This window comes from Sarcophilus harrisii, chromosome 3 (assembly GCF_902635505.1).
Source record: "Sarcophilus harrisii chromosome 3, mSarHar1.11, whole genome shotgun sequence".
In the NCBI taxonomy this organism is placed as follows: Eukaryota; Metazoa; Chordata; class Mammalia; order Dasyuromorphia; family Dasyuridae; genus Sarcophilus; species Sarcophilus harrisii.
The window spans coordinates 88,729,829-88,757,094 of record NC_045428.1 but is presented as its reverse complement, the minus strand read 5'-3'; the positions used below and the strand labels follow the sequence as shown (position 1 = coordinate 88,757,094).

Genomic DNA, 27,266 nt, shown 5'->3' with positions numbered 1-27,266 from the left:
TAAAAGCAGTACAATTCATCATGTTTGTCATTAGTTTTATTTTATTTATTTGATTTGCTGAGGCAGTTGGAGTTAAGTGACTTGCCCAGTGTCTGAGGCCAGATTTAAACTCAAGTCCTCCTGACTTCAGGGCTAGTGCTCTATCCACTGTGCCACCTAGCTGCCCCTGTCATTAGTTTTATTAAAGGATAATCCCTGCAAAGCCAAAGAATCTGAGTTTCCTACAAGAAACTGATTTATTTTACTAATTTAATATACTGTTATTATAAAATTCAGTACAGTACAGTAAAAATGATACAAAATTTTTCAGGTGAACTAAATATCTTTAAAATAAAAAAACATAAAACTATAACAGTTTTAATTTAAAAAGACTAATTTTATCTCCTTCAAATACAGAATCATTGTAGCCTCAGTCAAAATGATCCAAGTTCAAAAACATTGAAACTAAAAGCTCCTTTAGTAAAATGATCATTTTGATTTTAAAAAATTTATAATAACTAAAATACAAAATTTTTCATCTAACATCCAACTACAGTATATAAATGTTGTACTTGAAAATCAAATTACCCCTAGGTAATCCTATCTTACTGTATAATGCCATTTCATTTGTTCTTTATGCTGATACAGCTTAATGGTGCAAGATTTTATAACACTGTGGTTGATTCACAATTCCTGTGAGGACCACAGCTCAGAATTTTCTGACCTCTATACAAACAAAATGTCAACCACAACTTATTTCTTTGCACATTTCCTGTTTTTACAGAGAAAAACAGGAGCAGGACATAAAACTGATTAAGTGCACCATCTCATAGGACATAGAGTATTATTATAAAAGCCTCACTTCCTTTCTCCAGAAAAAAAAAAAAAAACCCCTTGATATTTCAATTTAACTATATTCTGTTTTCTACAATCAATTTATTCTTAATCCTTAAAAATAACATATTAATACTTTATTATTCTGTAACATACCAATTTTCAGCATTCGATAAACAAATACAACTATTGAAATTTTACATACCTGAGAGCTCTTCCCATAGTTTCATAATTCATATCAGGTTTGTTTTTGTGTTTTCCCCATAATTTAGACACAGCTTTAGAATCCACTAGTTTAAAAATTCCTTTCTCTCTCTGGGTCCACTTGATGTATTTGGGACAGGTGGTCTTGTCCTGAAGAAGTGCTAATAAGAACTCCCAAAGATAAATTGTATTTCCTGAAACAAAGGTGTTTTTTAATTTTTTTTTCCCTTTCCCCCCCAGGCATCAGCAACAAAGTCTTTTGGAATAACACAATGGCATAACTTTTTTTTTGTTTGTTTTTGTTTTTTTTAATTAGGCTGAAAAACAGATTATTCTAATTAGAGAAAGTTAGGAAAAGGGGATTTCTATGGATTTGTTTTCCTTGAGGGGAAGTGGCAAGCCTTATCAAATAAATAGTGAAACTCATTTCAGCATGTCAGGAAAGTTTTTAGACTGATTCCTTATGTTGCCATAAAATTTTTTCAATTTTAAATGCTGTTTGACAAGTACATATTATAAGCAACTTGTAGTACTTACCCTTCCCATCTTTGTTTTTCTTCTTTAAAGATATATTTGGTGTAGTAGCTGGGGAATCTGGTCGAAGTGGTTTACTTTTTCTCCCTGAAATCAATCAATTAACAAATTCATTTTCTTCTCATCTTTTGATATGCCATTTAAATCAAGGTCTTCGATTTCTGTCTAAATAGTGCAATGTGTTTTTCTCACCAAAAATTATATTTACTATAAAGAAAATCACTTTCAAAAAAACTGAACATAATGGATAGAACATTTTACACAGTAGAAATAACTAACTAACAAAATGATTTAATAAAATAATCTTAGGAAAAAGTAAACTCAACTATGCTTTATCTTCTACAAAATTGTTAAAACTTAAGTTTTTTACTTCAGAACCAACACTGCTAAAAAAATTCTGTACTGCATATTTAAAAACAGATGTGCTAGTTTCCTGAGAAGTTTATATTTCTTTTAGATCAGTTTGGACTCCAAATGAACCCATACCATTCTCTTCTGATTTCAACATCAGTTTATTCTAAAATACTGTTATGGCAGTTTCTCAAAGACAGGGAGAGATTTCAGTTTCCATTTTCTCTTTTCTAATAACTGCCTATTATTGTCATCTACATTGGTTTAGGAGAAACTCAGAAATTGCTGTTGACTGCAATCTTGTATTCCTTATGTGTTTAACAATTCCTTATGTGTTTCAATTCATTAGGAAACAACTTATTGAATATCTTGACAAAAAAAAAATCTATGTCACATTAAAAAACACTGTTTTAGTGGCAGGTAAACTAGTTATATTTCAGGTTCCTGTTTAAGACCTTTTCTTACAGGGCAGCTAGGTGGTGCAGTGATTAGAGTACCACCCCAGAAGTCAGGAGGACCTGAATTCAAATTTGATCTCAATCCTTAACACTTACCAGGGGTGTGACCCTTGGCAATTCACTTAAATTCAATTGCCTCAGCAAAAAAAAAAAAATAATAATAATAATAACTTTTCTTGCAAGATATATTCACACATACACATATATGTATGTGTATACCCTTGGATTTCTATAAACTATGAGCAAATGTTTTCATCTGAATACCATAATTTAAAATTTTTATCCTCATAAATTTAATTTTAATGCCCATAAAAGAGTATGGGGTAAGACCCACTTAAGGTAAGACTGAGCTATGAAATATTTCTACCATATTAGTTTTTTTTTTTTGTTTTTTTTTTTTTAAGAAGAGTCAGCATGGTTCTAAATAGACAATAGTCTAGATAAAGTTCATTCAAGCATTAATGACATTCAAGTAACAGAAAAGGATGGAGGGGGAAAGAGATGGGTTGAAAACCAGGATAAGAGAAGCTCTGGGTAAGGGGAAAGGGTGAGTGAAGGAAATAAGCAGGATATATCTCAGGGATTCCTTGTGAAGAATTCCAGATCTGTTCTTTATAAGGTGCTCCTCCCACCTCCTTGTTCTATGACAGATGCTAGAGTTTAAGAATATCTAAATATTTGAAAGACGGCCTCATTCAGGGGTAGATAAATGTTATCTTCTCTTTCAAAAAATGAAAGAGCTTCACCTCAGATAGTTTGTATACAACACTGGCAGATAAGGCAAAAAGATGAAAATAAAACTTGCTAACCTCTCCTTCAGTAATCAATGCCCCACCCCCCACCCCCCAAAAATTATTCCTTGCTCCAGGATCAGATGAAGCAATCAATCAGGACACACTCAAAAGAATACTAACTCCAAAATCTAAGGGCCTCAGTTCAAATTCTAACTATTTATTTAATCCAGTTGAATTATAAAATTTTATACAGCAAATAGGATCATATGTTCCTATGGAAGGATTTAAGTGTCCAAGTAGATCAACTTTTCACTTTAAAGGTAAGGAAACTAAGGCTGGGATTATGCAAAAGGAGAGCATATAAAAATAATTTGTACATTAAACCCACTATTCAGTTAGTCATTTGCCCAAGATCACACAGACAGTCAATGTTTAAGACTTCTTATCTGCAAAATGATTAGACTAAATAACCCCTCAAATTCTTTCCAGTTCTAAATCCTGTAGTCCATTGGAGACAGCGCTGGGGAAAAAGTCAGGAAGTGACTTGCTGAGTTCAAATCTGGACCCAGACATTTATTTACTGGCTGTGTGACACCAAACAAGTCACTTAACTCTGTCTGCCTCAGTTTCCTTATCTGTAAAATGAGCTAGAGAAAAAAATGGAAATCCACTCTAGAATCTTTGTCAAGAAAACCCCAAATGGGGTCATGAAGAGTTGAAAATGACTCAACAAAAATGAGAACTTGAATGAAATCACAATACAAATATGGTAAAATGGATCTTATTCAGGTTATTTTCCAGTCACAAAAGAGACTATGATACAAATATGCAACCACTTGTCTATCTTCTGCTGGAATGGTGGAAGGAGAGAAAGAAAATTATTTAAATACTGGTGTGAACCAAGTTAACCAGATTTCAGTTACTACCTAGGTGAGAACTTTCCCCAGAAAAGAAAAGAGGGGGAGAAATAATCTTAGGGACACAATACTAAGCACCAACCAGGGCATAGGTGAGGAGACACAGAGGGGCCATGAGCAGACTGAGAAGAAACCACTACAGCTTCATGGGGCTTCACAAGGATGCTATACTCACCTTATGTGAAGAAGTCATGGGGAAAAATAACGATTTTACTCCTGTCAAGGCAAAAGCTATTTCAATCAGATATCAGATGTGACAGCCAAAGGGCTTGGAGAGCTCAGTGTCCAAGGCAAGCTGCTGGTCCACTAGGTCTAAGCTCGAAAGAAAAGCCCAAGGATGCCCCCAGAGGAAAGGCAAAACTATCAGGAGGGCTCTATGCCTAAGCAACATCTCTCCATTTTTCAATGCCCTGATAATCTACCAAGAACATTACAGAGAACAACGCAGAAACTTTCCTAAAAGTGGAGTCAGGAACTATTTCTAGCCATATGAAAAGATGCTCCAAGTCATTATTAGTCAGAGAAATGCAAATTAAGACAACTCTGAGATACCACTACACACCTGTCAGACTGGCTAGAATGACAGGGATAGATAATGCAGAATGTTGGAGGGGATGTGGGAAAACTGGGACACTGATCCATTGTTGGTAGAACTGTGAATGAATACATCCAGCCTGTCTGGAGAGCAATTTGGAACTATGCTCAAAAAGTTATCAAACTGTGCGTACACTTTGATCTAGCAGTGTTACTACTGGGCTTATATCCCACAGAGATCTTAAAGAAGAGAAAGGGATCTGTATGTGCACGAATGCTTGTGGCAGCCCTGTTTGTAGTGGCCAGAAATTGGAAATTGAATGGATGCCCATCAATTGGAGAATGGCTGAATAAACTGTGGTATATAATATTATGGAATATTATTGTTCTGTAAGAAATGACCAGTAGGATGATTTCAGAAAAGCTTGGAGAGACTTACATGAACTGATGCTGAGTGAAATGAGCAGGGCCAGGAGATCATTATGTACTTCAACAACAATATTATATGATGATCAATTCTGATGGACGTGGGCATCTCCAGCAATGAGATGAACCAAATCGGCTCCAATACAACAATAATGAATTGAACCAGCTACACCCAGCGAAAGAACTCTGGGAGATGACTATGAACACAGAATTCCCAATCCCTGTATTTTTGTCCACCTGCATTTTTTATTTCCTTCACAGGCTAATTGTACACTGTTTCAAAGTCCGATTCTTTTTGTACAGCAAAATAACTGTTAGGACATGTATACTTATATTGCATCTAATTTATATTTAACATATTTAACATGTATCGGTCAACCTGCCATCTGGGGGAAGGGAATGGGAGGAAGGAAAGGAAAAGTTGGAACAAAAGGTTTGGCAATTGTCAATGCTGTAAAATTACCCATGTATCTATCTTGTAAAATAAAAAGCTATAATTAAAAAAAAAAAAAAAAAGTGGAGTTAGGCTGTGTAAGCAAAGATTTGATTCAGGCAGAAAGGACTGCATTAAGGGCTTTTAATGTCTTCAGAACAAAACTATAAAAGCTAGATTTAAGAGCATTATAAGTGGATAAAAGTAGAAGTTTGCAAAGAATTGGCAAAAAAGCTAAGATTTGGTTACAAATATAGATTGATATTAGCTGAGTCTAGTGACAGACATACTGTATATTCCCATACTGTATATTTCTATCTTGCTATTCATTTTCTCTTAAGGTCTATAATTACGTTTTATTGCATAATGATATGTAATTATATTATTAAAATTAAAAAGAACAAATTAAATATTTAAATTTAATTTTAACAAAGTATTTTAATAAAACCATTATAAGAGATCGAACTATATTGCTCAATAAAAATTAAGCCTCAATGAGCTGAGGAAAAATCTAATTACTGGGCTTCTGTATGTATATATGTCAGCTACTTGAATTCCAAACAACATTCAAGAGGTATTAATCAATTAGCCTTTACAAGGGATACTCTCATTGTCCAAGATTTGCTTTACCTACTTCACAAGTGTTTCTATAATCACAGAATACCGTCTGAGAGATCACATCGCTCAAGCACTACCTAAAAAGCGAGTTCTTTCTATAACACACCTGACAAAAGATCCTCCAATTTCTATTTGAATATATTTCATCCTACCAGAGATCAGAGCAATCTTTTTTAGGGAATCTCAAGAGAGCTATGAGGAGTTCAGGTGGAAGAAAAAACCCACAGTTCATTTTGCAGCTCCAGGAAAGTAGGATAACCTTGCGAGAACTAGGAAAACCTAGTTCTAGGGCATAAGTCTCCTGCTTAGTGAGGAATCTGACTTCCTGGAAATAGAGAAGGAAAATTTAAAAATTTAAAAATTATTAAAAAAGTATTAAAAAATTTCCTCTCCAAGTCAAATACCTGACTCCATCTGAGAGGTTCTTTCTTCTCTCTCTCTTCTTTAGATGATCCAATGAAGTGGTCCCATGGACAGAAATATGGATAAAATTTCATAGTAATGAAATTAAGGATTAAACATTTAAACATCACTAACAAGGCAAAAAGATATATTATACTGTGTATACTCATAATTTAAAAGGAACAGCTTAAATAATCTTCAAAATTTCACTTAATAAGTTAGATGTGGTATGTATATACGTGCATGTACTTATGTGTATATATGCACACACATTTTTTTGTGTGTGTGTGTGTGTGTTGTGTTATGGTTTAGATTTCAAAGATTGTACAAACTGATACTTCCATCATTTCATAAAGTGTTTAATCTTTTTCTTCATTTTTCCCCCACACTTTTTTTTTCTCTACTACTTATATTTGTTGGGGTTTTTTATTTGAATCATTTTTTGGCTCTCTTTTTAAATCTCTTCCTTTAGCTCTGAAATTTGAATTCTTAACAGACTTGTATTAATTCTGCATTTTTCTTTAAGGCTTTATTTATACATACTCTAGAGCAGGGGTCCTCAATTTTTTTTTTAATTTATTTATTTTTTAATAGCCTTTTATTTACAGGATATATGAATGGGTAACTTTACAGCATTAACAATTGCCAAACCTCTTGTTCCAATTTTTCACCTCTTACCCCTCCACCCCCTCCCCTAGATGGCAGGATGACCAATAGATGTTAAATGGTCCTCAATTTTTTTAAATAGGGGGCTAGTTCACTGTCCCTCAGACTGTTGGAGGGCCGGACTATAGTAAAAACAAAAACTTTGTTTTGTGGGCCTTTAAATAAAGAAACTTCATAGCCCTGGGTGAGATCGTCCTCAGCTGCTACATCTGGCCTGCGGGCTGTAGTTTGAGGACCCCTGCTCTAGAGCTATTCTCTTTTTCTAAGTTTGTGTTTTGAGCGTCCTCAGTTACCATATTATCTCTTTATATAGCCAGTTTTTTTACATAGCTTTTATATAGCCAGGTTTTTTTTTTCCTTCCCTCATCCTCCCAACCAACTTTCTAGACTTTGGACTTTATATTTGAGATAAGCTCTACTTCTGAGGGTAATAAGGGGAAAGGAGGGAGGAGAAGAGGGTTATCTAGTCTAAGGTTTTTTCTCTCACAACTCATGTCTGGAGGCCTATAAATTTTTGGTTCTTCCAAAGCAGCATGATCCTCAGAAGAGTTCTGCAAGATCTGTTGCCTATGTGACCTTTAATTTCAGTAGAATGTTGGTCGACTTGCTCACTTTTAGCCCCGTTGGGCAGTTCTATAAATTCTGTAAGTTGCTATCCTTTGGTCTCTTGTCCTTGGTTATCCCAGGGCAGCGTTAGTGCTGGGCCCCTGCTCTGCTCCTGGGCTACATTAGGGGAAGTCGGTAGCAGTGATCTAGTGCAGGATCTGTGCTGGAAGGGCAATCCCAAAGTGAGGGATGTAGACAGCCCCGTTCCTGCTCACAGCACTAGTTCAGGAATTTCTATCTAAGGGCTTGCTTCCTTCTTGCTGCTGTTGCCACCATGGTCACTACCACTATTCTGCACTCCTGGCCAAGTTCAGCAGACCTCTCTCTCTACCTTCCTAAGCTACCCTGGCTTTTTCTTGGCTTTTCTAAATTAGAATTCAGTCTGGCACATTTTCTAAGTTGCTATGTTAGGAAAGCCAACAAAAACGCCATTATTCTGCCAGGTTGAGCCTTCTCCATTGCCCCATCACTGTAGGGAACAGCCGCTCAATATGACAAGCACGATGTAATTGATTGAGTGTGAGGTTTGGGATCAGAAGACTGGAGGGAGAACAGATGTGTCAAGTGGTCAGACTACCATCACCCTTCCACTTTCACTTCCCCTCATATCCTATACAGTACCCAGACCCAGGACCAGATATCCTGGGGATGCAGCCCCACATGCCCCACACACACCGTCACTCACAGTGCCTGCTTCCAGCCATTCCAGGGAGAGCACAACAGGCCCACCAACAACTGTCACCTACGGGCAGAGACCAGGAAGGGCAGGGCCCCCAGCCAGCAGTCTTTCTCCCAAAGTAGCTACCCAGCAACCATCATTCAGGGCAACCATCACTGCAGAGGAAAGGCGTATGGATCCCACAATCAACCACTGAGAGCCAATTACCAGGAGTGCTGCAGGCAAGCCAGCCTGGCTAAAGGAGCATGAGGGATGGACTGCACATGGCCATCAACTGTATACTCACTTCTCCCCAGACCCTAAAAAAGGTCGTAATTCACAGTCCATGCCCCATTGTAAACCAACCACCATCAACCCTGATGGAAAAGGACTGCACCATCCCAGTCATCACCATAACTAATATTTAATAAATTTAATAAAGGTGTTTCATTTTTTCTTTGGTTTTTATGAAACACGAAGAGAAATTATTACAATATTTGGGAACATAGAAGTTCTCTCTCCAACCATTGCTTTTTTTTAAAAAAAAAATAGTCCAACAGAATGAATGATAAGTCTGCTATGTCACAATTCTAGATTTTAAAAGAACTAACAGTAGAGGGGTAAAGGAAGAAAAATGAGGATTTTTGAGCAAGAAAATATTTTGTTCCCAAGCATACATACTGTCACACAGTTGAAAAAGAAGGCAAGCGGTAAAATGGAGCTAACCTTTTCATCAACCTGCTGCTGATGAAAGATTGGTCAAGCTCCAGGATTCTCTCATACAGATGCCAATAAAAAGAAAGGCGTCATGTAGGCAGAGGATTCAATAATGGAAATTTGGAAAACCACAAAAATAAGCTTTGCTAACATTAAGAAGAGCCAACTTCATAGAATTATTACAGAAAAGGCTAACAATGAACAACTCTTATCTGCTAACCTTATGTATTACAAAAATGAGAAGTCCCAAGGTATTGTTTTTTCTTTCTTCTCTCTCTCTCTTTTTTTGCTGAGGCAATTGGGGTTAAGTGACTTATCCAAGGTCACACAGCTAGGAAGTATTAAGTGTCTGACATCACATTTGAACTCAGGTCCTCCTGACTTCAGGGCTGGTGCTCTGTCTACTGCTCTCCCAGCTGCCCTGTTTTCCAAGTTATTATTAAAGAAAAAAATGTACCATGTTTCTATCTAACCATTTCTCTTCATGCAGATTAAGCAGGATTATATTAAATCAGTTATATGGTCCCTGTGTTTTTGGTCATTAATTCCAGCTAAAACCAATGTACTTTTCTTTTTTAAAACATTTGATTAAGTTTAGCATTCACTTGGTCAGTCAGGTAAAAAAATTTTGTAACAAAGATAGTCATCTTCACCTAGGTAAGATTTTATTGTAATTTAATAAATTAAGGGAAAAGCCTACTCAGTAAGCTTGGTGTGTCTTTAGCCTGTGATGTGCTTTGAAAAATAAAATTGTCATTGGTATGCAAAATCTTGCTCAACAGCATGTCTGAACTAGCAAAAGGCAAGGGTTAGGGTCTACTGAGTGAAAAAAAATTCCAATTTTTTCACGGTTAATCACAGTAAACAGCCTAGTTGTAACTCTTCAATTAAAATTTGATTTAATTTCTTTTCAATGATTCAGAAGCACTGTTGTAATTTGTTTACAAGGCTTGAAATGATGTGATCAGAAGACTCAATTCAACAATTAGACAATTGATACAAGAAACCTTAAAAGTATTTTGATGTTAAAATACATTTTAAAATAATTTTTTAAATGAGCTAGATAGCAGAAAATGTATTGCCAAGCCTGATCATTGTTCTATTTGGGAAAAAAGCTCAAAAATTAAGAAAATTACTAGAATCAAAAAGAGTTATATAAGGACATTCCTAAGAAAGAAAGCAAAGACAATGACCAACTGTCTATAACCTGAGAGAAACCACAGAAACCAAGAAGTGATATTACTGGGTTATTGAGTCAAATATGGACTGAATTATCCCTACCCTGTTTTTTGTACAAGCACAAGGTTAATAAATAAAATGGGGGGGGGGGGGAGGAGGGGAGAGAAGAGAGAGAGACAGATAGACACATTGAGAGAGGGAGGGAAGGAGAGGGGAGGAGGGGAGAGAAGAGAGAGAGACAGATAGACACATTGAGAGAGGGAGGGAAGGAGAGGGGAGGAGGGGAGAGAAGAGAGAGAGACAGATAGACACATTGAGAGAGGGAGGGAAGAAGGGGAAGAGAAAGAGAAGAGAATTCAGATTTCTTTTAGTTTCTAGAATTTATGAGCATTATAATGTAAAGAAGAATATAAAGTTAAGTAATGAAATATACAATGCCACAGTGAAAACAATGCTTTAAATTCAAATGATTTAATATCACCTTTCTTTCTCTTAGGTTGTTCTGGTATTGTAGTTTCCAGGGATTCTATGTACGTATCTTGAATTTGATGTGATTCCATCACTTCCGGAATCCCATCCAGTGTGACTGATACATGGGTAATGGGTGCAACAACAATCTCATCTTCAGATGAAGCAAATATATTAGCTAAAGAAAACAAAGTTATAATTACCTCTAGAGAAAATAAAAGCCAATAATTTTAATTTTTATAGGAAAAACAAATTAGGATGAAAGAAAATTATAATTACCAACTTAAGTTTATTACTCAAAGGAATGCCTGAATTACATGGCAAAAAAAGATGTAATAAAATGAAAACAAAATGTTACAAGCATATGGCATATTATTTGGATATTGATAACTAGCTATACAAATTACTACTAAACCTACAAGAATTATGACCACATAGACCTATTTTTAACAATTCCAGGTAAAGTTAGATGGCTAAAGCACTGGCCCTGGAGTTGGGAGGGTCCGAGTTCAATTCCAGTCTCAGACACTTAACATTTACCAGCTATATGAACTTGGACAAGTCACTTGACCCCAACTGCCTTGCAATAAATAAAGGAATGGATGAATAAACAAATAATCAGCAAAAATAGGAATTCTAAACCATTTTTATACAGGAGCCTTCATTTGGGAAAAGAATGATACACCTTTCTCAACAACAACAAAAAAAAAAAACCAGACACTGTATATACAAAACACTGTCCTAGATAATTTATTTATATATTAAACCTAACACATATGTTATATGTGCTAAACCTTTTTAACGTATATATTACATGAGTTAAAAAAGAGTGCCACAATAGTTCTAGAAGGTGTCACCAAAGATAGAATATTTAGAGAAGAAAGGAAAAGAGAAACAGGTACAAGTAATTAAAACGAAAGCAGTGAATATACCTGCCCCCTATTTAAAAATACAGCAGATATCTATCTAAGCATATAGGTGGTGTAGGGAAAGTATCATATTAGGTGAGTTAACACAACTCAATTTAAAATTCTGCTTTTTTTTTATTAGGGATGTAAGTCACCTACATATAAAAACTCTTATACTATCTAAAAACTTACACATTCTTTTTTCATCCAGCATTGGACCTGGGGAGTCCATATTGAGAAGGGCCTCAGCAGCTTCAATTGTTTCAATCGTTTCATCTCCATTATGGCAAGAAGCTTCAACTACAATGCAGAAAGAAACTAAGTGAAATTGGCATCAGATCATTCTTATGAAATTTTATAGGATGCTTATTTCTCATATTTCTTATTTCTATAAAGGAATATATTTTATTCCCATTTAACTTAAGCCTTCTGCTGTAATCATACATCTATACTAGTGATCTCCAAATTTATCATCAAAAATCAAAATCATGGAAGCCACCTTTCCAAAATCACAATATTTGGGACATTATAGTCACTCACCTGTAAGAGTGATATCATCATCATCAATAATTTCTTCTTCGGCAACATCCAATGAACTTTCAGTAATCATATCACTAGGTTCATCCACACAGGCTAGACCAGCATAACCATTAAGGATATCTGCACCAGGAACATGTTCCACAATAACAGCCGGGAAAATAGCAGGATCACCAAGCTTAAAAATCAATAAATAAATAATCCTTGTAAGGAGTGAGAATTGACAATGATTAATTCTAAATTTATTGAATAAAAACTAAAAGAACATTTTAAAAGCAATTATCAATTTAATTCTGATGTTTTATAGGAAATTTTTCTAACAGCTTACACTATTCTGATTTCTAAGAATACTCCTTTCTAGTAAGTCCTTATCTTCTATGGAGACAGAAATGGAGGGCATTCCAGGTATGGGAAGAGCATTTCAGACCTGGAAACAGGCAGTAAAAACAACCCCCCCCCCCAAGTTGAGATGTGGCAAGGAAGGAATCACTGGATCTCAAAGTATTGGGAGTAAGGAGGGGAAGGGAAGGGAGGAATAAAAAGTACAAGAAGACTGGAAAGAGGCCAAGATTAGACTATGAAGGGCTCTGAAACAGGAGCCTTTGTATTTTATTCTGGTGGTGATAGGGAGTCATTGGAGTTTATTGAAGGGAAGGATGTCAGACCCTAAGCTTTGGGGAGATCAGTTTGGCAAAAAAAAAAAAAAAATCAACTGAATGGAAAAGGATCTAGAACAAGGAAAAGCTACTTATGTCTAGAAGATCAAGAACAAACTAGTCAAGGTATGAAGTAATGGGGCCTGTTGTCAGGGGGATGGAAGTATCAAGAAGATGGGAAAGATCAGGGTGTTTGAAGGGATGCTGATATGTTTGATGAAGTCTGGGGACAATGACTGAACCAGGCACTGCCTCATGGAGTGGAAGGAGGAGAATGTTCTGGCAGAAGCTAAGAAAACAACTGCCAGAATTTGGACTGTGCGATAGCTACAGATTTCGTGACCTTAGAGGAGGAAAGACTACTGAGGGAGTAGTGATGACCCTGGAAGTGGTCGGGGGAAGCACTCCCTCACCTCAACCAGTAAATCTCAGGGAGAATGAAAGACAAAACAGGGAAGGACAGGTGGTCAGGAAGGTGCAGGAGGGAGCAGCGAGAATTCCAGATCCCTGATTCTATGAATGTCACTTCAGTTTTGTCAATCAGGAGAGAGAACAGAAAGGGGGGGAAATGTTCATAGTATCTACCAAACAAGACAGTGCATGGAATATTAGAAGAAACAAATTAGCTATAAATTCAAAAGCTCAACATTCAAGAAAGGAAACTCGTCTTGCATGCTTGTAGACAAATGCACACAATACATCACCAACACAAATTAGAGACAATAATGCGATGAAAGAAATTTGATTTTCTAGGTTATCACTAAGATTCACAGAATGGGATTATTACAAGAATATGATTCTGAAAGGATATACTTTATTTAAAGGTACTTTATTTAAAAGTAGCAAAATACCACTAATGCATTATTGGTAGAGTTGTGAAATGATCCAGCCATTCTGGAGAGCAATTTGGATCTATGACCAAAGGGTTATCAAACTACCCTTTGATCCAACCATATCTGTACAAGACCTGTATTCCAAAGAGATCATAAAAAAGAGCAAAGGACCCACATGTACAAAAATGTTTGTGGCAGCTCTTTCTGTAGTGGCAAGGATCTGGAAACTGAATGGATGCCTATCAGTTGAAGAATGACTGAATTAATCATGGTTTATGAATGTTATGCAATATTATTGTTCTGTAAGAAATGACCAGCAGGATGACTTTACAGAAATATGATAATCAACTGTGATGGATGCAGCTCTTCTCAACAATACACTGATTCAAGGCAATCCCACTAGACTCAACTGTCATCTGCATCCAGAGAGAGGACCGTGGAGACCGAGTGTGGATCACAACATAGTATTTTCACTTCTTTTTTGTTTACTTTTTTTTCCCTTTCTCACTTTTTTCCTTTTTCATTTAATTTTTCTCATACAGCATGATAAAGGTGGAAATTATTTAGAAAAATTCTATATTGGATTACTTGCCATCTAGGGCAGGAGAGTGGGGGGGAAGGGAGAAAAACTTGCAACAAGTTTGAAGGATGTCACTTAGCATTTCAGTGTCCTAGATTTGGAAAAGTCTATAAGAATTGTCTATTAATCACAGATAAGAGTCATCGGAGGCAACAAACTGTAGGCAGAAGCAGATTAAATTGTAATAGGGCATTACTTAACTAAATAAGTAAAAATACAACTCATATAATATTACTTTGAGGTTCTCTAAGTCAATATACTGTCTGTAAAGATTGATATCATTGTTCTATATCATTAGCGTGCACAATGCAATTCTCCATATATAGTTTAAATCACAAAACCAGATTTTAAAAAAAATTCCAAAACTTAACTTTTTTCCTCCAAAACAACTAACTCCTTGCCCTTAAAACATTTGACAGTACTCATACCTATCATATTGGCTAATATGAAAGGAAAGGTAAAAGGATAAACAAATGCTAAGAATGTGGGAAAAGTGAGATACTAATATACTGTTTGGAGTTGTGAAATGATCCAGCCATTCTGGAGAGCAATTTAGAACTAGGATTCTAAAACTGTGCATACTTCTGAGCCATCAATCCTACTGCTAGGTCTTTATCCCACAAGTTTTTTTAAAGGGGGGGAAGGGGTTTAAGAGTTGGGAAGCAAGAGAGAACACTATTTGTAATTTTGTAATATTTATAGTGGCTCTTTTTGTGGTAATTAAAGAACCGGAAATTGAGAGAGTACCCATCAATTGAGGAATGACTGAACAAATTGTAGTAAACGATTGTATGTAATGGAACATTCTTGTGCTGTAAGTGAAAAAGCAGGATGATTTCTGAAAAACCTGGAAACTGATATAAAGGGAAGTTAGTCAAACCAGACTACACATAGTAAAAACAATATTGTACAATGAAGAACAATGAATGACTTAACGATTCTCAGCAATACCATGATCCAAGACAATCCCAAATGACTCATGATAAAAAATGCTACCTGCCTCCAAAGAACCAATCGTTGTATGAGGCAGACAAGTATATTTCTCTCTCTCATTTGAGTCTTGCATAAAACAACTGACGTAAAAATGTTTTACATGATTGCACATGTATAACCTATATTAGATTGCTTACTGTTTCTGGGAAAGGAGAGGGTAGAAAAGAGAGAGAATTTGGAATTCAAAACAAAAACAAAAAACAAATGTTAAAAAATTGTTTTTACTCATAATTATTTTTTAAATGTTTGACAATATGAAATTTTATTTAAAATGTTCCTCATTTGAAAAGAAACTAAAAAAAAAAAAAAATACTACACTGAAAGGTACTTTTCAAACACACTAGAAAGGAATTTAACATGAAATCAAACCATAATCTAGTGTTTAACTCAAATTGCAGGCTAAAACAGTTTTCTTTGTCACATATAAAAATCAATGATAAGTTAAAAACTTTTTAAGACAAAGCAAAAAATCAGTTAAGCGATAGGAACTGTAGAGTGGTTTTGTTCCCCGATTCAATCCAGCACAGGCTCTGAGAGAGTCTTCAATAAACTATGCATGACCCCCTTCCAACTTCACTGAGTAAATAAATTTGTTCCCCAAACATGTGGAAATAAAAATGCTTGAGAGCTGACCAAATAACTTGTTAGGTTTTGCCCAATTTCTCTAGCAACAGGGTTCAATCTGGTATGTAAAAGTTGTGTAACATCCTGTCAGTATTCTTTATGAAGCAACTTAAAAAGGAAGCAATTATTTATCCAGGCTTTCTCTTAAAATGGAAACAATTAATTACAAACTACTTTAAAATATAGACCCCCTTTTTGAGGACCTTTGTATTCTCTTCAAATTATAACGTCCAGTTTTGATAAAAGACTGTTTAGTGCCACACACCTTAAACAATTATAAAACAACAGCTTTTCTCTAAAAATTAGAAACTCCTAGTTAATCATATTCTAGCTCATTATAACCAATGTACTACATGAAAACAGCATATGATTCTTTTAATTGTTTTATCATGATGGAAATCCAATATATAAAACTTAGTTTATTCAGTGTCTAATTACTAGAATGTTGAACTTACAAGGTTTTCCTTATCTTCATCACAGCCAGAATTCAAGGGCTGGCATTCCTATGTAACAGAAACAAAAGTCTTTTCAGCAGAAGTATGGATCAAGCTATCACATACAGTTTATTAGCTATGATTATTAATATTGTACAATCTCTAACTCCTCTATGACCATGTTTTGGTTTTGTAGGGGGTAGGAGGGTTCTTTTATTTTGTTTTTGAGGGAGAGAAAGAAGAATGGAAGGGAATGCCATAAGTTTCCAGTGGTTAAAAAAAAAAAAAAAAAAGAAAAAGAAAAAGTTTTCAGACAGTTTCCTTCATGCAGAAAATTACTTTCAAAATCACAAACTGCCCAAATCCTTTTAAAGGTCACATTCATTACTTTCAGCAGGAGTATTACTGTCAATTAACTGAGGTTCCCTGTGAGCATTTTCTATTTTACAGGGAAAGAAATTTGGGGGATTTTATAGCCTACATATATAGTCAACAAAAAACAACATTTCAATGCCTGTCTATTAGAAATACAGAAAGACGGCTGAAAGGACCACCTAGTCCAAACACTGCTCACCTTTCCCTTTTCAAGGGAAGGCAGATAGAAGTAATTCCTTGCCTGAGGTGACAAGACAGAATTCAGAATTTCTCCTTCCAAGATCTCTCCATTACACAGAATCAAAAAGATAAGACATTTCAGAAGACCTTTACTCCAATCCAAGACCTCAGTTGGGGCCCTAGTCCCCCCTACAATATAGCTGACATGGGGGTATTCCAGCCTTTGCACAAGGAGGCCACTTGCCCCAACTCAATTCCTAAGGAACTTAATTTTTTTACAGTCCCAATTGTTACAAAGAATTCCCTTATGTGAAGTCTAAATTTTTTCTCTCAGCAACTTCTACTATATACTTACTTCCCTTTAATGCTTTTCCATATCACAACCCTTCAATTTTTTAAAAATAACTATCCTGTGTCTATCCCTGATGTCCAATCTAAACATCTCCAGCTCCTTCTATCAGGCTTTGTCAGACAATAGGATCCTATTAAAAGTTTATTAGGCATTAAAGTATATTAGTAAGATGCTTCCAGACATAGGATAGCGACGAAAAGAAAAAAAGGGAAAAAAGTAACCAGGAGCAAGGAGGAATGTCCAGTTAGAGGCGACTGAAGGCAAACTCCACACACATTTATAATTTCCACTATTTTTAAAACAAACAAAATTTTCCTCAAAATAAAAGCAAGATCAAATCATTGTGTTTCCCTAAGTCACTATGGATAGAGTGCTGTCTGGAGGCAAGACAGAAATTTAAGTTGCAACTTTGACACTGATTGTAGGATTATATTAACCTTTCAGTTGCTAATGGCTGTAAATTAATAGATAATGTGTCAAAAAGAAGATAAGTGTCCTTATCAGCCCTGAAAATATTGCTCCAAGTCCCTATTTTCATCTCTCATAATAATCACATAGAAAAAAAGACCTAAGGGAAAATTATCATATGGTTGACTTTTTTTTTTTTTTGAAGGGGAATGGAAAGGAAGGAAAACAGCCTCACAGTAGGGCGAAATGTCTACTGGTCAAAAGATCAAGACTTTATTCCTTACACTGTAAATGGGTATTAACTTGTTTTGGATGCTGTAATGCTATTCCTATGATGCTGAATGTTAGGACCTCTCCTCCATGGGGTTGTATCCCCTGTCCTGACTCCTACCTGCAGGGTGCCTTCTCTAGATCATCACACCCACCCACTGTTCCACTCCAAGGCCCTCAGAATTCTCCCTCCAGTCTTTCACTTGGTGACTTCCATGACTCTCTTAAATAGAAACCTCTTCCCAGATGACTCCCAATCTTTACCCAGACCTCAGCCCTTTCCTGAAATTACCAACTGCCTTCTGGAATTCCAAACCATATAGGCATCTCAAACTCTACATGTTTAAAAAAAAAAAAAAAAAAAAGTCATCATATCCCTGACTGCAGAACCCCTCTCTCTTAAGCCATCCCAATTTTTACCATGGTTACAACATCCTTTTGGTCTTCCCAGTTATTAACCTAAAGAGGCAATCTCCTTTACCCCATGTACTCCATCAGTTACTGACTGCTTCTCTCTCCATGCCACTCACTCCTGGTTCAAGCCTTTATCTTTCCCTCCTACTTTATTATGGACTTTATGACTACTTGGATACTCTCCTCATTGTCCTCCCTACCTCCTCTGTACCCGGCCGATCTACCTTCCAAACAGGCAAAGCTGATCCTGTCATTATCCTAATTCATTCCAGCAGCTTTTCTACTCCCTCTAGGATCAAATATAAATAACTCCTTTTTGTCGTTTAAAAAACCCTTTACAACCTGGTCCCAATCTGCCCTTCCAGTCTTATCCCATATTACCCCCTAACACACTACACAGTCCAACCAAGGAGCCAGGCTGACCCCATCCTCTCTATGCCTTTGCACTGCTTCCCTTCTGGGTCTGGAATGAAAACTCACCTGGTCTCCATCCCCTTCCAAATCCAAATTCAGCTCATCTGCCACCTTCTCTGACCTACCCCCAGGGTCTTGTGCTCCTCCAGTCCCATCTAATTACTTGTTTATTTTGTATATATTGCATATATAGTTTTGTTAACGATGTAAATTTACAATTAAAAAAAAAAACTCATGCTTTAGCAAAGAGGCCTAGGACAAGAACTTTATCTGTAATTTTATTAAGTAGGAAGTAAAATGAGGCAGGTACCTGAAGGAAATAATTTAGTTATCTCACAAGAACTCCATGAAATAAACAACCTCATAACAGATGTTACCAAAATAGTGATAGAAGGAACTCAGTCATGTTAAGCTAATTAAGCACAAGATGATAATCAATGCAATATTAAAGGGGGGTGCTGCCCTAGTGACACCCAAGCTGCCTAAAACTGACATAACTTTTCAATCTAAGAACCACATCCGCTGTTCTCAGGCTATTAATTAAGATAAGTTGAAGGAAATCAGAAAAAAAAGGAGATTATATACTGTTCTCAATTATTCACTATTCTCTATTCACAATCATTCCCCTATGATTTCCCCCAAAACAACTATTTAACATCTACTTAAAATGATTAATAAACCTTTATTAAATTAATTTTTTTGAATTTGAATTATTCAAATAAAAAATTAAATTATTAAATACTGTCATGAGACTGATAATAAGTATCATACAAAAAAAAAAGGACTTTGAGGGAGTTATAGAAAGATGTTTCATTCTGGATTAAATCATTAGAAAGTTCTTTCTTATAATGAGCTTTAAAAAAAAAAAAAAAACTACCATCATTTAGTCTTAGTTCCATCTCTGCAATAACATAGAATGTGATAAGCTTATAGTGAATAAACCTATAATAAACCACCTTTTGTCACTCTCAATCCAGGATAAATAGCACTAATTGCAATAAAGGCAGCCACTTGTAGATATATCCCAGTTTCTCAGCTATCTGAGAAAAATGTGAGGCCCAAGTTGGAAGAAAATATTCTGTGTAGTATAATAAGCATAGAGTAAAGAAAAACTATCACTGCAATATAAGTGATCATCTGATGTGGCATATACCCTATACTCCCAAATATTGTTGATTTGTTTTGTTTTGTTTTAAATTCCTTTAAAAAGAGAGAAATCTTCACTAGGGAGAGAAGGATTGTATATTTGGAAATGAAGTGTGAAAGTGATGTCAAAAGAAGAAATAGGGATTTTTTTTTTAATGCAAAAAAAAAAAGTCAAAAATTGGAAAAGGGAAGGGAATAAACATGTAAGCAGCTATTACCTGCTTCTAGGAACTATGCTAAATGCTTTGCAGGTATCTTATTCAGGGAGAAAAATATAAGATATTTAATCTGATTAGCAGATTTTTAAAAAGCAAAGAAAAAACATTCCAGCTATAATCTTATTAGCACAGAGTAAAGCAAATTTATAATCTCTATGATATAGATACTATTGTTTTCCTAACAGAGTAAGCTTAAGTTAATTTTTTAAATAAGCATATATTGAACTTGTGATCATTTAAAATCATGATGGTCTTTCATAGGAGCTACCTTTCTCATCCTATACTGATATATTTAAAATCTAAATATAGCATTTGAAATATGACAGGAGTAAAGAAATAATATTGGTATCAGCTTAATTCTTAAACTCACAGAAAGCCTTCTCAATCATAACTTTGTCATAGGATATATTTGTTCTCTATTGTCTTCTCAATTATGTGTCAACCACACCTTCTGGAGCATATTTGTATATGGGATATAGCTAGCCCCATAAGCTGTAGGCTTTCTTAGGGCAGGAACTGAATTCATGTATTTTTGTATCTCCCCAGCACCTGATATGTTAGGTGCTCACAGGAGGGACTTTAATTAAATCATACATTCAGCAACCCTTTATCAATAAAAATACTGAATAGGGTAGGGCCAAAGGAAGAAGAAACTGGCAGCACACTAAGAGACCACTCTTCAGACTAACATTACTTTAAGTATTTATAATAAATGCTTTATGTGTGGTTGTTCAATTAGTTTATAGAATTACTCAATTCTAATCATGCAAGGCACATTTCTCTATTTCATACAAAAAGATACAGCCATGTGAAATTACTTTGCAAAAGCCAGAGACACACTACATTTACAATCAATTTTGTCGCCAATTCCTGAATACAATAAGCCTCTGAATTTACTCATACAGTACTGAGTACCCACCACACTATGGCACTATTGGAGAGAAAAAGGGAAGGGAGAGGAATAAGAATTTCCAAATAATTAGAAAAATAAAGCATAAAAAATAAAAATGCACTAGAACTCTCTAGAACATAAAATCACATCTTTTTATTATTGAGGTTACAGGAGAATTTGCAATCATTATCAATTAATTCTCTTTGAACAAAATCTCTTTTGAATAAAACTTCCAAGAGTGGAAAAAAGTAAGCTGAATCTTTACTAATTCTTTGAAATAATGGTTTCCTTCCAAGTAAATGTTTTATACCAACTTATCTGTCATCTGTCTCCCTCAAAAAAAAAAAAAAATTAACAGAGAATGAGTATTGAGGGAGGGAGTTTCCATAAGCTTTTCAGTTCCTTTTATTCAAAGCACATGGGCATTTACTCTGGTCTTTTTCTTGCCCAATATAGTAAGTCAGTCAACAAACATTTATTAAGCACTTAGTAATGTTCCAGGTAAGTGCCAAGGACACAGGCAAAAACCCAGTACTTGATTTCAAGAAGTCACCATCTAATGGATGAGACAACAAATATGAACAAAAGTTATGTACAGAATAAATAAGACATAAGTAAAAGAACATAAGGAAAAAAAAAACAAAAACAAAAACAAACAAACATAAGTAAAACACCAGAATTGGGAGTTCAGACAATCTCGAAGTAGTATGTATTTCCTTAAAGTAATATGGGAGAGGGGAGGACTTTACAAACATTACAAAACTTTGCAAACATTACAAAAACTCATGATAAAATGTCAAATTAAGACTCGTTATTCTCACTTCCCAGTAAGAATGAAGATATAATTAAATGTGGCTTGATGCACCTGACCTGTTTTTCCAGTTGCTGCAGCTGGCCCCAAGTTTGAAATCAGCAGCACTCATTACCTGTTCTAATGTTCACCATATCCAAAGACTAAATAAACAAAATTTTACAAGATTTTCTGCCTTACTGGAAAATGACTTCATCCTTTCTTACATTAGCAACACTACTAATGCCAATTCAGACGAGTTAAACAAAACAAAAACAAAAAAAAAAAAAATCTATCTCCAGTGGACTGCAGACTTTTCAAGAGAGTGAGTAAACAGGAGAGTTTGTTTTCAACATCCTTTTATCCACTTCTTTTACTACCTATAGCTGGAACATCTTGTTTCTGTGCTTAATCTCCTTAACTAAGGAGCCCTCTCAGTTTTATGATCCCTCATATCTTCCCTCAATTAAAAAAATGTCTCATCAACTAATTACTCTATGCAATACTGAATATTAGTTAAAAAGTTAATTTACTGAGTGGAATTAAATTTGAAATTCAACCTACTGGTACTTCAGAAAGTTATAAAGGAATGATCCTAACATAAGGAGTGGTTTTTAATATTAAGAGGGATCAAGCTTATTCATCTCTACATTCTTTCTGCCAGATTTTAGTCCAAATATTAACTCAAATGTAGTTTGTTATCTTCCCAGGCTCCTAAGCCTTCAACCAGGGTAGTAAGACATGGAGCTAAATGATTTCTAATATCCTTTTCAGCTCTAAATCTACAATCTAGGATGTCTCCACTAGAGAAGTCTGGCCCCATTCACAGGATTCCTCACCCACCACACTCTCCTGCTTATCACTTAATTACCAACAAGAAAGACTCCAATAAAAGTGAACCAAAGTGGGGAGAGTGAATTAGACAGAAGGGGATCCAGGGATCCTGAGCAGCTAGAGCTCAGGGGCTCAGGTTGCACTCAGGCTCAATCCAGGACAGCCTAAAGAGCCTCTCACCAAACAAATCCTGGACTGAGCCCTGCCCAGTAAGGGAGGGAAAGGGAGAAAAGGGTGGGCCTGGGATACAATCTCAGCCTCAAAAGTTCTCAACTAGGCCAGAAATGCTGTTTTACCTAAAGCAAAGCACTGAAGAATAACTAAACAAAAAAGCACAAAGGCAAACACTCATAAAAGAGCTCTAAAACACTTGAAGTAAAGAAGAAAAACAAAGTTAGATACACTTTTATTAATGCCCAACTTGGGGCATTAATCTCATGCTTGAGATACACATCTCATTTTTCTGTATGATTAGATCTTTTTCAGTATTGAACCATTATTTATTCCTATCTGCTACACATGCACGAAGAATGAAAAAGTTGTTGAATCTTCCTGCAGGGATTGCAAATACCAACAAGACATTGCTACTGCTTATAAATAAGCATTTATTAAACACCTTGGATCTGTCAGGCACTATAACAGGTGCTAGAGATAAAAACATTAAGGTGAAACAGTCGTTGCCCTCAAGGAGCTTACATTCTAATGGGCAAGACAGCATACAAGCATCTGTGCAACTATCTGTATGCAGCCCTCCTCCTGAGCATGCATGCACATACATACTCACACAAAAGGGGGTGGGAGCATAAGTACCTCTCAGATGGGGGTCTGGGAAACATTTCATGAACGTGGCCTTTAAGCTGAATGGGGTGGAGAGGGGAGGAAGGAGGGAAGAGAGACAGAGAGGGTGGGAGGGACAGAGACATAGAGAGAAACAGATATGGGGGTGGGGGGACCACACAGGCGGAGGTGGGGGGGAGGGAAAGAGGGATGGGAGAGAGTGAGAGAGAGATGGGGGCGGGGGGGGCAGGGATAGGGACAGAGACAAAGAAATGAAGGAGAGCAGAGATCAGAGTTCAAATTTGACCTCAGACACCTCAAGCTGCATGACCCTGAATAAGTCCCTTAACCCCATTTGCCTCAGCTTCCTCCTATATAAAATGAGGTAGAGTAGGAAATGGTACTCCATTCTGATACCTTTGCCAAGAAAACCTCAAATGAGGTCATGAATCAGACATGACCAAAATGACTAAACAAATAAAATAAATAAAAACACAATAATGGAGGCCCACAAAACCCAATTAACATCATTCCCATAGAGAGCTATATTACTGCCATGTGTGTATTTTGTAAAGCACACAATTTGAAGAATAGACTTATTTTGGATATTATCCTAGAAAGAGAAAGCTGTGAAGCAGTAATTTTTCATTGCTGGGAGCAGTTAGTACCAGTTTTCTGTATATTTCTGTAAATTTTCAAGTCTTTCAGTGTTATCTTAATAGAACTCTGGGCATTTAATTCAAATCAAATTTGTCAAAAAATTTTTACTGAGCCGACAAATGCATGTCCAGGTCATAGATTTAGACTACAGATTATAGGTTATTGGTGAAATGCTTAGTACAGTGCCTGCTGATTCTATGCCCCCATCCAGAAGAAAGCTTTAATATCATTTATTCCAAAATTTTGATGGAATATTATTGTGCTATAAGAAATAAGGAAGGGATGGGTTTCAGAAAAATCTGGGAAGAACTGATATAAAGAAAAATGAGCATTGTACACAGTAACAGTAATATTGTAACAATAATCAATAGAGAAAGAATTACTCTGATCAATACAGTGATCCAAGACAATTCCAAAGGATTGATGAAAAGTGCTATCTACCTCCAGAAAGAGAACTGAAACTCTGAGTCCAGACTGAATTACATTTTCTTTCATTTTGTAATAAATAACATTTTATTAAGTTAATATTAATAAATGATAGACACTTTCAATTTTTTTAGATTAGAGCCTAAACAATACTCTCAAAAAACACTCAAGTTGTCTAAACACAAGAAAAATAAGAAAATTGTTACCTCACTATTACCTAAAAGGAGATTTATTCATAGAGCTGGGTAACAACTGAAACTACCTGAACTTCTTTCAGGTTTTAAATGTAACAAGTAAAAAAGTACAAAAATAAATATGGATGATAGTAGGTCCTGTGAAAACCAACAAAAGCCTGATACATATAGTTTATTTACTCTTGAATATACTAATTTATAACAAGGATAATGTAACCCTTATCTTGAAGTAGTTGCCTTGTCCTACCAAGATTTTTTGACAACCAGCACCCACCCTTCCTTTCCTGATCCTGCCACAACCAATTACTCCTTATTTACCAGTGACAACACTAATTATTCCTTATTATGCTTCCTAATCAGTAAAAAGAAGTTGATCTCTAAGTCTCAAAGTTCTATAATTCTATCCCAAGTAACTGACTCTTCTTCCTAAGAACGTCTCTCAAATACCACAGCTTTCTGCCAATTTACACAAAATAGAGAATTTAAATTTATTGAGTGTTGACTATATGTAGAGCATTGTGTAAGATAATGGGGATTAGAAAGAAAAAAATGGGGAAAGAAAAAAAAATAGTTCCTACCAGTGAGATAAATTAATATCATATTTAGGGAAAAGCAAGTAAATCAAGAGGGGGAAAAAAAAAGACTCAAATACATCCAATTCCACCAGAAATCAAGATTCTCCCCCCCAAAAAAAAAAAATATACAAAAGATAAGCATATTCAATGGATTCATGGAGGGAAAAGAGAAAGAGGAGGTGGGCAGAAAAATATTTACTCAATTCTCAGTGTTTTAGGCACATATTCAAGTTTGTTTTAGGCACATATTCACTTGCATATCTTGTATATTAAAAACAATATATAATCCTGTTAGAACTAAAAAAAATTTTTTCTAAATTCAACTACTTTATTCTACAAATGATGAAATTGAGGCACAGAAAAGACTGAATGACTTGCCCAGAGGCACATGGATTCATCTTTTAATTATGGGACATTATACTAACAAGCCTGTTTTTAATAATTATATAGAACATATTATGTAAGTTCATAATAGTTTTTTTCCCCAAAAAAACCTTATTATTGACATGCACTTTATAATTCTCAGCATGTAGGCTGAAATTTTCAAATTGCCATAAAATGTTATGCCAAAGAAATGACTAACTTGATGCAATAAATAAATTTGCCTGTCCATGACCCACATCAAAATTAAAAGTTTGCATTCCCTAAAACACTTTAGTTTCACTTTCATTGATAACTTCACTTGGTCTTTTTGTTTTTAAACCATATTTTAAAATTTCTCTTTTAAAAAATTAAAAGATGCAAATAGAGAAGACAAAGATAATTAAATATAATTTCCTTTCTGTCTCATACCTGTTGCTCATCCTCCATGACGTTACTGGCAAATTCAAAGACTAGATCGTTCTGTTGTACAACAGCAGCCATAATAAAGCATTCCCCTTAATGCTTCATGAGAAAAAATTTTAGGTTCGAGTATCAGATGAAGATTTCAATATTCAACTTGCTGTACAAATCACAGGTGTCAAAAACACAAATTTTCTGAGTTTTCCAGTCTTTTAATATAAAAAAAGGAAGCCTTCCGTTGACTTATTTTTCTTCATTGAGATGTCTTCCCCTGAAAACAAAAACAAGTTACTTTGTTAGCTTCCACTTAACATAGCACTTAATAAGTAACATAGCAAGAGGAAAAAGTTAAATCAATTCTAGGGGGGCTCCTCCCAATGAAAAGGATCACATGTAAATGAGGGACTTGGACTAGTTAGTCTCTGAGATGCCTTACAAGCTATAAGACTATGTATGATCAAGTCAACCATATAGTATTTACTTGTTGAGAGCTTTTATTAGTTTTTCATAAACACTTTCCCAAAATTGCATTATATCCAGAATATTTTAATTTTAAAATATCTGATTAGCAAATATATAATTACTACCAAGGCAATAATATACAAAATCAATTTATGCCTTCTACCGATTTTTTCCAACCAGGTCAATTACCCACTTAAAAGTAGCATGAGTATAATCATTTTCCCCTTAGTAATACATCCCTGCTCAGCCTGTCCTATACCTATAATCATTCCTATGTCATGTTTTCTGGTTCCGTTCTAAATATTTAAGTTGTCTTTACCTTACTGTAAATAAGCAGAAGACATAAAGAACTTCAAGCCCTTAAGAAAAAATCTTCTGAGGTACAAAATGGTGTAAAAATGAGTTACTGTGTTTTTCTAGTCTTCAATGGTTTTTTTTTTTTTTTTTTAATGTACTGAAATGTACCCTTATCTCCAGCACAGGCTTGTGAGTAACAGGAAGGAAACAGCACTGACCACGTCATGGCAAATTAGAACATGCAAAGAACTGCACATTATAATAAGAAAAGAGCATAAAGGCAACTCAAGAACTAAAACAATTCTGAAAAAATAGGTATATATTTATTATAAAACCTACCTCTAAATATATATAAAAGGGAAAGGATTTTTAAATAAATCCTGAGGTATCATTGGTCATAAAACATGACATGAAATAAGTAGCATGAAAAATCAGAACACATTAACATTTATTGATTCTAAATGATATTTCAGATGATAGTACTCATATTAGCCAAGGAATAGAAACATTGGATAT

The 27,266-nt window shown here is 35.3% G+C and overlaps 1 protein-coding gene across 2 annotated transcripts in view; it reads right to left on the bottom strand.

The window, feature by feature from the left end:
• ELF1 (E74 like ETS transcription factor 1) overlaps positions 1-26,982 on the bottom strand; it is a 38,183-nt gene extending 11,201 nt beyond the window's left edge. The window contains exons 1-8 of one of the 2 annotated variants that reach the window (XM_031958449.1): positions 26,773-26,982; positions 26,001-26,262; positions 16,305-16,352; positions 12,167-12,341; positions 11,819-11,926; positions 10,732-10,896; positions 1,555-1,638; positions 1,019-1,211 (exon numbers count right to left, since the gene is read on the bottom strand). In XM_031958449.1, the coding sequence (XP_031814309.1) occupies positions 1,019-1,211; positions 1,555-1,638; positions 10,732-10,896; positions 11,819-11,926; positions 12,167-12,341; positions 16,305-16,352; positions 26,001-26,072 (845 nt within the window). In that variant the 5' untranslated portion in view covers positions 26,073-26,262; positions 26,773-26,982. The remainder of the gene's footprint in view (positions 1-1,018; positions 1,212-1,554; positions 1,639-10,731; positions 10,897-11,818; positions 11,927-12,166; positions 12,342-16,304; positions 16,353-26,000; positions 26,263-26,772) is intronic. The other variant, XM_031958450.1, reaches the window with a different exon arrangement.
• Between the last annotated feature and the right edge of the window lie 284 nt (positions 26,983-27,266).